Source organism: Notothenia coriiceps, unplaced genomic scaffold (genome assembly GCF_000735185.1).
Source record: "Notothenia coriiceps isolate Sejong01 unplaced genomic scaffold, NC01 NC01_scaffold00036537, whole genome shotgun sequence".
In the NCBI taxonomy this organism is placed as follows: Eukaryota; Metazoa; Chordata; class Actinopteri; order Perciformes; family Nototheniidae; genus Notothenia; species Notothenia coriiceps.
Genome location: NW_011369238.1, coordinates 40,892 through 52,031, shown reverse-complemented (window position 1 = coordinate 52,031; position 11,140 = coordinate 40,892). Strand labels below are relative to the sequence as shown.

Below are 11,140 nucleotides of genomic sequence, written 5' to 3'. Positions count from 1 at the left end.
CCTGTCCTGATGTCAAAGCAGTTTGCATACTGACTTCCGCCCCGCTCGGCTTTCCCTCCCTCTGCATCGGCCGGCGAGCAGCTGATATGACAGGAGGATACAGTATCACACCGTGAAAAGCTGACTTAAAAACTTCATGTGGAAAGTAGGCTGATGTGGCGGGTGCTCGATACAGGTGTCATAAGGATTAGGGGAAACGGAGGAGTCTTTTCTTTTTTTGATGCGATGGGATTTGCTACTTTCGTGTGAAGAGGCGGACCTATGAGACGCTCAATATGCTGAAGCTGTCCCCGGTGTTTGTATACTGTACGTGGAAGTACAGAGACTATTTTCTTCAAACTCACAGGCCTACGTAAGGATTTAACACTTGATATTATTCCTATCTCCCGGATATCTTGGGTAGAACAGCTCACTACCATTGGGTCTGTTTTTGTTTTGAGGGGATTCCTTCTGAGGCTGCATGTGCTGTGGAGCCTATTCACCACACGGTCTTTTCCCCTAGCAATATCTTTTTTATAAATTCATACAATTAGACATGGGGGTCTGGCTTGCCGTAGCTCCAAGCAGGCATTCCTCTGAAACAGCCAGTAAACGCATTAGAGGCTATTAATCTTTTTTGGAGGGGTCTTATTTCAAAGTCGTTGACCCACGATGAACTATTACTTAGTAGGTATTTTTTCGTGACAGCAATGAGTGCTAATTGTCTAGCAAATTGCCGGATTATTCTTGAAGTTCTTTATTTTTAAGGTGTCTCTTTTAATTGTGACACCCCGTATTTCTTCTGCTTAAAAAATACTATTTTTCTCTTTTTTTTTTTTTTTGACTGGCTACTGCTGGTCTGAACCTGACATTTTTTTCTTCGGGATTGCCCCAGTCATCCCCACTGTAACGGATACCTAGGCTTTCCCCTCATTTTGTTCCACCATGAGTTACATCCACAAGGTGTTGAATGTATTGCTACGTGGACTCGTCATCTATGCGGTACTGGGGTGCACTTACTCGAATGATCTACCCAGCAGCCCCCAGTCTGATGCTGCAAATGTAGCCACCACAGGTAAGCGCAGTTCATATACAAGTGTCTGCATGTAAAGTGTATCCCCCTTTTTCTCCCCTCGCTCCCTGTGGCTTTCACTGGGGAAGTCCGTGGCATGTCCTGCGCAGGCTAAATGAATAAGTGATGCATTTTCATATCACCTTTCCCCCCCCCTTCCTATCGCCCTCTGTACATTGCATTGGGAATGCATGACATGACAGGAATGCAGGATGCATCCTCACTGAGGTTATTGACTGTAATGTGCCACTAAAGATCCTGCCATAAACACATGATAACACACATTGTAGTGAGCAGCATGACGTCCATGTCACACAGGATGGCATGTCCCTAAATGCTGTTTCTGGTAATCCCAGAAGGCCACAGGTGATCCCCCTCTGCCTTTGTGCTATTGACGTAACCTAATGAGGAGGATTTCCAACCATGTGCATCTGTTTTAAACAGGCACCATTCATTCCTTTAACACATGCATGACCACTGCCCTAACATTAAGTAAATTAGGGTCGAGTCGACACATGTTTAAAAAAAAAGGTGGAGGAATCAGGATGTCTTGTGTTTTATATGTTTGATTATTTAGCATGGACAACATATTAAACTCTGGTAACAAAGGTGGAAGTTTCGCAACCTTTATAAAATATCAAGGGCATCTAAGGGTAATGTGCCCAAATGTAGGTTAAAACCACTAAATGTTTCAAAATAAAAACCAACAGGCTGTGTCTTTGTGTTACTGGACATATGCACGATTGTGATGACAGTTTATGAGCAGCGGATCTTATCAAAACCATAACTGTCTTCGTTGTGTTGCATATGGAAAACGTGTTCGATATCTGATATTAGCTGATATGTTCGTCTGTTTAGGACTATTAAGGATGATTCATTTAATGTTATTGTAAACTTGGGGTATATCTCTAGAATTTTCGGTTTTGCTTCCACAATGGAAACCACTTGTGTTTATCCATCCTTATTGCAAACATAGGTACCAACTTCAAAAGTCTGTCAAGGTATTTGTAATTACTGGTAGAAATGTAAATTGTGGATATCTATTTTTTCATGGTTGTTATTTACGCCTTTTACTTGTTTTCATGCGCTGGAGTTTTTTTTATAACTCCTCTCTCTGTTATGGCTTTTTCAGATGACTTAGCAAAACTAGTATTTAAAGGAACAGTTTGTCATTTGGGGAATTTGTTTCTATATTTTAGTTTTTGTACAAATTTTAAAAAAGTGCGATATACTAAGTGAGCGTTAGAGGTGTGGTATGGAAATGTTGTTACCTTTGGACAAAGACAGGATGGCTGTATCCCCCCCTGTTTCCTGTCTTTATGCTAAGCTATAAGCTAACTCGCTGCAGGTTTAAATAGTACAGGTACAGATAGAACATCTTGGTACGAAAGCAAATAGGTCTTTATACTTTTCCAAGAAAATCCATATTCTTACATCTCAGGATGACATTCACTTCAGTTGACCCCTCCTTCAAAATAAACGTTATGTATGACCCCCACCCCCTCCATATATAACCACTTCTTATTATATAATTGGAAATTCACTGCTAAGGTCATGTGATAACACCCTGAACTTGCTGCTCAGGGTCAATCGTTTAGCGGCATGGAGTGCAACGAAGAACAATTAAGTTAGTCAGGGTATTAGTGAAAAAAGCTTAGTCATGATGACTGTGCTGCCGTCCTTTAAGATAATGTATGCAATTGTAATGAAGATCCATATACAGCGGCTTCAACATAATCAGAGGTCAACTTGAAAATCATCCAACAAGTAGATCTACATATTTCTGATTGGCAAACAAGCACATTTTACCTGAAAGCTCAACCATCTCCATGACGACGGGACAAACTCCTCAGACAAAAGGAGGATGAAAGTGCGATTTGTGAGACATTTACCTGCAGCAAATACCCTTCACTTTCCTCCGCGGCAGAATGTCAAGCATGAGTCAGACAGGGTGTCACACATGCAAATATTAGCATTCACCAGAGCTACATTTCAATTGCTACTTTCAAGTGTGTTTTTGGACTCTTTTTTGCACGCTGGGGTGTGTTTACTGGGGTGTGTTTACTGGGGTGTGTTTACACAGCCAGACCAACACTTCTCTCCTGTGACTAAAGACACAGAGTAAATGGAGGCAGATTTATATATTTAAGTTTATCTAACAGATCTACCCCTGCCTGTCTGTTAAGGAGAACATAATAAACCTCGTCCCAGAGAGCTCCTTAAAATAAACCAGGTCTACACAGTGTATTGATTAATAAGGGACACTTTTACACAACAACTCCACAGTGTAACAACAAGCCACGGGACGACGTCTCCCTGCGAACAATGAGCTGCAGTGAATGCAGGGATAGTGGTGACTTAATACAGTGTCAGTAAACATGACCGCAGCGTGGAGAGGTCAGCTGGCCTTTCACTGGTGTTGGCGTAAGGCAAGGAAATCACAAGTCTGTGTGTGCAGAGTTCGCTTTTTAGATTAACTAGAGCTTTGTGTTTTGTAGGTTTCTGTGTTTTCAAACATTAGTATGTAATGCCACAGAAACCACAACACCTCTTAGTGTTTTTGGTTTTGTTCTAATGCTCTTGGTGCTGTGTCTGTGTTGGCTCTTATCCCCACAATCCATTTTGGTATTATTTAGGTTTAAAGCAAGAATTTAACTTTTTAGAGACTGGTACAAATACAACTTGAATTGATTGGAAATAAGACGCTCCATTGCTCAAGGCATTTTTGTTGCTACAGACTTAGTTGCCTTGGTAAGACCACTAGCTTTTGGTTGCTAATGTTAGCTTACTTAAATGTTCCTATACAACATACATTACTTTGTGAATTGCCCTACTATCTCCACTTATGCTGTATTTCAGCATGTAAGCTAAGGTTAGCATGTAGCATTATCACTTACATAATATAACTTCAATGATATGATTCATCAACTTATTCTAGGATGTTTGCACATATAAAAATAGGGTTACATTATGAGTGATGCTTGTCTTTTTGACTAATATCTCCTGCAGGCACACACACACACACACACACACACACACACACACACACACACACACACACACACACACACAGTTTGTGCCTGACATTTCCACGTACTTTGAGTAATTATAAAAATATGTATTGTCCCGGTACTCGAGGTTAGTGACGAGGCTGTTGTTATGGAAGCACTTTAGGGTTCAAAGCTGCCATTTAGCACGCTGTGGGCGGGGAGGGGGTGCGACCTGGGGGGGTTGGGTTTAACATTTGGTGGGTCAGGCAGCTCCTTTGGGATTAGAGATCTTCAAAAGACCGGGGCAATTCAAGAGAAACTGGGATTTAGTGTTAATATGAAGCATGGTGAAGGATGATTACATAAGTGTAGAATTTGTCATATTTAGGCACCTTTGACAAGAAATAAGATGTGTTGGACATGAAAAGCTTAGCATTTCAATATACAATGTGAAATTGACGTACTAATATCGCTTGAGATTAATCCTTTTGGTCTTATAATACGTTTTTTTCTGATAGATAATTGTATAACCCAATAGTTGTCAGTCATTTCTGCAACCAGCTGTCACATACTACCCAACAACTGTATTGCGAGACATGTCATTTTAAACAAGAAGATGAATTGGCTGGTTTTTGTATTTTCCAGGAACTTATTTTTCCTCAGAAGCTAAAGAAAGTTGAATCAGGTGGTGAGGGTATACTAATTGATTTCATTGTAACACACGATTTAAAATGAATTTTGCGGTATAGTTGTTTTTGGGCCTTTTTGTTAAACTCATTTCACAGCCTGTTGGAGGTGGAGTAACGTGACGCGTTTCAGATCTTTGTCTTAACCACGGAAACTTGTTTGTCATTGTTGGTCTTTTCAACTGTGCAGGGTTCCACATGCGTTAAATGTAATTTCCCTTGCATGCACTGCACTTTTTCTTGTAAAACATGGGCCAAATTCAGAGTAGATGTAAACAGTAGGAATCTTAAATCATCTCCTTGCACCCTGAGAGATAAAGGTGTTGCAGCAGAAAGGCAAAAAGAGGTATTTGTAAAAGGATGGTTGAGTGGCAATGTGAACGTGGTCTTCCCCTCGTTTTAATTGTGTATTTACTTGTTTGGCGTTTCAACAAACAAAGCCCTTTCCTGTGACAACAAGGAACATCCAGTGCTCCAGTGATATGCCTTCTGGATGATAGTTGTCTCAGATACATGGGCCCCATTTACTGAAGCTTTATATAACTCTCAGATACAGAAACGACCCGCTGTAGGTTAAATTACACCGATTCAAACGCAGTAAAACAAACATGAGTATATCTCTCTAGCGCTCTACTTGTCACGCACAGCATTCATACATGAGATTTAACTCTGTCGCTAAGATTTCATGCAGGGATGGTCACAGTTTCCGGAGCTAAATTAGAGGTGACATTGGCTCCCTCAGAACAGAGTGCCTGCCCTAATGAAAAGGATTTGTTTGGAAAGGAGGTTCAACATTTGTTTATCTCGCCACTGCTAGCTTAAGTACTGCGGGGAGCTCAGGCATTTGCATTTTGTGATACTTCCGTCGCTGCCTCCTGGCCCGCGCTATATCAAAGTAACACACACACGCCTGAGGAAAGCCAGGCTTTGTAACTTACTGCGGTGTTGGAGCTCAGAAGGACTTTTGGGTTCGCTCTGGGGTTTAGCAGTGACAGAGTGTCAGGGCGAACGTGGAGCGAGTCATAATGTCCTGGTTCTGTAGAGCCATTTCCTTTCCCTCAATAGAACAGATTGTTCTGAAGAGTTCCTTATGAGACAACAAATGTCAAACTTCAAAACTGTGCTCCCAACCTTGAGGAAGTACTTATAAAAGAAGTGAGCTAAATGCATGAAGACTAAATTGACCATTTAAATTGAATGCTTAATTGTAGTGATACAACGTTTTTTTGTTTTAGCGCCTTTCAGCTTGTTTTGGTTTTACGCAAGGGGTGTAACGGTTCACAGAGTTCACGGTTCGGTACGTACCTCGGTTTGGGGGTCAAGGTTTGGTACGGGTTCGGTACAACAAGAAAAGGCACAAAAAAAAGTCCTAAATGCATAATTCCAGGTTTGTTTTTTATTTATTTTGAACAGTAGTGCAAGTTTGAGTTTAAAAATAAGGAACTCTAACATTTTGAATAATTAACTTTATTACACAGCTAAACACAAACAGTCACACACACTCAGATGGCCATATTATCTATAGTGGCTGATGTCAAACAAAAAGGTTCAATAAGCTGTAAAACTAAAAAGAATGTCTTGAAAATATTACAAAATAAATAAGAAAGTGTTTCAATCACAATCAATAAAAGCCGGGNCCCAACGTACTGTCTTGACCGCATTTTGTCTTATCGACTTGATAATTGTTTTATTGAGTCTATTGGAGATTAGTAGATTGGATAAACAAATATTGACCTTCAATTTTGAGACTACACAAACGGACGATCGTATGTATTGTGGACTGCACCCTTCCCGCAATGAGGCACCTGCCCCGATGGCTCGACGAATCTTCTGTCAGCTTGGAACGCACGTAAGGAGGCAGACCTACACGCGTCGGTAAAACGATTGTGACAAATCTTTTAACGAGCACAATGGCGGGAATATCTATGTTGACAATAACGGTGAAAACATTGCTCGTAACAGGTGTAGGCTCCTGCGCGATTTCAAATTGGTGTGGAGCCCTCGCGCAAGAGAGGCGGTAGAGGACGCACCACACATTTGACGGGGCGGGGGGAGCGTTCGTCGGCCCCTCTCTAGAGAGAGACTTTAACCCGTTCTAGCTGTTATGTTAATATCTCGCGGAACATCAGTATAACGGTTTAATCTTTGCCCACCCGCTGTGATTCTGACGCTATTACAAATGTCACATCGTTATTATGTATACCTGTGATACAAAATTTACATGAGGACATGTATTTTTTTTCTCGGCTATTGAAACCTCNAAGCTTTTGGCTAGGGGTGCAACAACTAATCGACTTAATCGATTAAAATCGATTACCAAATTAGTTGGCAACTAATTCAGCGTCACCAACGAATCGACGACTGAATTAGTTGCCAACTAATTTGGTAATCGATTTTAATCGATTAAGTCGATTAGTTGTTGCACCCCTAGCCAAAAGCTTCTGTTATTTATTTTGGTCTCTCGGCTTTCATGTCTATTGGCTTCTTAAAAACAGCAGGGATAAGCTGTTGAACTGCTGTTGTCTTTTGCCGGGCTCCGGTGATTGGCAAATCTGGGTGATGCCTTCTAATGTGATTTAGCATGTTTGGCTTGTGTTAACATTAGCATACCACACCGCTGTCTAACAACGCCGACACAACGTCCTTCCTCGTCCGATCCGATTGTTATTGTAGTCCAAAGGGAACCCGAAATGTTCCCACACAGCTGATTTAAAAGAAGCAGGTGGGTTCTAGCTTCTGTGTGTTATCTGAACTCGCAATTCTAACATTTCTTCTTCTTGTATGTTGTTCGATTTGTTGTGTTTTCTTCTTCATTTGTTGTTTAAGGGCGGCTGGCAAACAGCTTTTAGGCGCAATACCGCCCCCTGGATTATATATAGTGTAGTGATGGATACTGCACTGAATGACAGACTTTTCCCCCACTTGTAAAATAAAGGCGTATTCGTCGTGTGACTGCATGCACCGAACCGTGACGATACGGATACCGTTACACCCCTATTTTACGCACAACATTTTTGTTAGCTTTGCGGTCTCCCAACTCTTCAACGTTATCATTTTTTTACTACCTGCCCAGTACCAAACAGCATACAGGCAAAGTTAGCATCTTACTGGTTAACATAGCGGAGCATTTAGCAGCTAATAGCCAGATATTTCTCTAGAAATTTGATACGACCGAGCTAAAAGCAGAGTGAGGAGACAAACTACTCCAAATAAATGATAATGTTGATGGGTAAATTGCCATATCAATTTCATAAGATAATATGTTAATGAATACCACTTGAATGCAAAACCAGTCTGTCAGAAGAGGCATGGCTCCAGTTTTAGATCATTAAGAAGTTCTCGACGCTGACGCCACTCAGTCCACTTCCCCCAGAAGTGGACAGCTGCCGGCCGTCTCAATCAGGGGCTTTAGGGTTGTGATCCAAACTAATGAGGCCTGTCACCAAACAGAAGACCCCCCCTTCCCCTGGAGTATTTATACTGGTGTAGTTTTCCATGTGAATTTTCCATCATGCTCCCTCTTCTGCTGACATTGAGGGTTCAGCGTCTTCCTTATCGTTGTCGAGATCTGTCGCCGCAACATCGCGCCAGTCTGACTTTCAACTGGGCTCACCGGTGAGATAATTGGGCTTTCATTTAATGGTTTACCCCACTGGTGCCAATGTCGCTGAGCAGAGATCAGAATTAAAGACACAAGTCAATGACCTGAGTCGTCCCCCTGGTTTTTCCTCGAACACTGTACCCCTGTCAAATAATTTCAAAACAAATCCTTGCTTTACATTCTTGAATCTCTAATCCTCACACCAGCATGTTTGAGATGTTTCATTCATTGATAAGTGGACAACAATAGCCGCCTGTAAGCTGATTCATGGTGCTGAAAGCGCCTCAGTGAGGGATGTAGGTCACTGTACTCAGCTGTACAGCGCTTCCTGCTGTGAGTGGCCTACAGAAGCAGGTCCGCCTACCCTTACACAGCCCAGAGGGGACTATTGTGGTCCCGCTCCCCCCACTCTTTAAGGGTGTTGATCCCCCAGCTGGAAATGCATGGTGCTTGGCTGGGTTAGCCCTTTGTGATGGATGCACACAGGCTCGCAAAACTGCATGGCAATTGACAGGAATAAGCAAAAAATACATATAGTGAAATGTGTGGTCTTTGTTCCTTTTTCTCACTTCCTCAGTTGGGTTGTTCTCAGTTTAATGTTGTTTGGTAGAAACATTCAAGGCTATTGAATGGCTGTATCTGCAACATAACATTAGCTCTTTATAAGCCATGCAAGCGTGAAAATCTTCTACTTTTCATATCAGTTCAAATCAGTTTTCACCATTAACCAGGCAAAACAAGCTTTTTTGAAGTGGCCAACTTTAGCTTGTGTTGAATTTGATGCCCATCCTTCACCGTTTTCTGACATTTTATACACTACACGTCGTGTATTAATGCTGTAATTGCAATGATCACTGTTAGTTGCATCCCTGAAACGTAGCCAATAATAAGTCAAATAAGAATTAAAGGCGGGTAGGGGTCACAGCTTGTCCTGTTATGCCAGTGGGATCCTGCTGTGATAATACTCGTCACCTTAACACAGGAAGAAGCCAATGCCGTGCCCTTCACAGAGGCCTAAAATTGTCCCAGTGGCTTTCTCGCTTTGCATGTCGTATCCTGGCTAATCACATGTTGTCACTGAAGCATTGGTTTTCTCAGTGTGGCAAGATAAGTCTTACATTGCGCTGTGCGATAAATGTAACCAACAAAGGTGTTTTCCAGTGTGAGACCATTTTTTCAGAAGTGAGAAAGCTGAAGAGATGTCGTTTCTACAGCTGATTCTCCATTTACATTCAGATGGATTGATCTCTTTCTATTCAAGTGGGATTTAAAGTTAGATATTGGACATGAGGACCGGTCCCCTCTGATTTCAGGGACTTTCCATTTGCAGAAGGCACGTGACGTTGTGGCCTGGGCAAGGAGCGGTGTGGATTTCTTTGGTATGCTGTCCTCTCTCAAGATTGTGTCCACCAACATTCGTGCTCTGACCTGGGCCAACAACAAACTAACTATACTAGTTGAGACCAACACATTACAGTGGGATTCAAAATCATGGATACCTATGTGATTTTCTTTCAGTCAATATTGAGTCCCCTTCTTTTTGATATCCCAACATGGCCAAAGAAATCAGTTTATTGATAGTTTCCAGGGTTGTTTTCATTGATCAACCAAGGACGCAGTTCGTCCCCTACGTGTCTTAGTTTGGGGGGACTGCTAATCCGTTTTACAGTAGCATGTCCGGCCAACAGGTGGGTTCTTAGGGGCAACTTGGCGTCCCCTTGATCTCGTCCAAAAAGGGTCCCAGTTTATATCACACATCAAAGGACCTGATAATGACAGAATGACTTTCACTTGATTTTTTCCCCTGCTTCACCTGCAGCAAGTGGGGCAGGGCTCTGTTAAATAATTAGGTAACTGTCCGCACCTTATTTCTTCTGTGTTAAAAGCTTATGTTTTCCATGTAAGATGCAGGCAGTTGGTAACTATACAAAGTTCCTTTCTGGTACTGTTGAACCTCTACATCAGGGGTCTCCAAACTGCGGCCCGGGGGCCAAATGCGGCCCGTGGACCATTTTGAATCGGCCCTCTGCAAATTAAAAAAGTATAATGGAATATGGCCAACAAATGAAACTTGTGCTTGTATTATACTTCTTAAATATAAATGTAAAAATATATTACACAGTAGTATTCATGTGTTAATGAGACCACTTTTCAAATACATTCAGTCAATTAAAGTTGAAAACAATTTCTATCAAATCTTAGTTGATAAGAAAAAATCCCAATAACTTATTTCCATAACAAGCTTGAAATATACCCTTCCTATTTCCTCCTATCACGAGCAATCTGCATTTGATTGATTTTGCGAACTTATAACTGAAATTATGAAGCAAAATACCTCTAGTGAGTGGCCCAGCCCTTCGTATAGAGAGGTGAAGTCCCGTCCATCTACTTCCGCCCCATGGGACGTTATATAGGAAAAATTATGTATTGAAGTCAATGGAGAGAGAAAGATTATCTTTTGATCCCGTTTGAATTGTGCCACGAATTACACATATGATGTTTGTCAATCTTAAAAAATCATTTCCATGTCAAAAAGTCACAGTTTGACGTAAAACTGTTAAAATACGCAACTATGAAAAATACGCAACTAGAAAGTCTACAAATCCCAGAGTCCCGGTCCCGCATGCTGGCTCTTAGGAACCGACTAACTCCCCTTGTGTGTATGTACAGCTCTCAACATGCCCTGACTTGGAGTGATTTTCACCTCTTTTAATACTTTTCACCTCATTCTGAAAGAAAGAGGTGAAATGTGCCAACGTGAACTTTTGCGAGGTTAACTTGATGTAAGAGGGGAAGAGGCGTTGTTGGTGGT

General features: G+C 41.6%; 1 protein-coding gene across 1 annotated transcript in view; it reads left to right on the top strand.

The window, feature by feature from the left end:
* LOC104964006 (stromal interaction molecule 2-like) overlaps nt 1-11,140 on the top strand; it is a 34,025-nt gene continuing 22,885 nt past the window's right edge. The window contains exon 1 of the mRNA XM_010792705.1: nt 1-1,054. Coding sequence (XP_010791007.1) covers nt 925-1,054 — 130 coding nt within the window. The 5' untranslated portion in view covers nt 1-924. The remainder of the gene's footprint in view (nt 1,055-11,140) is intronic.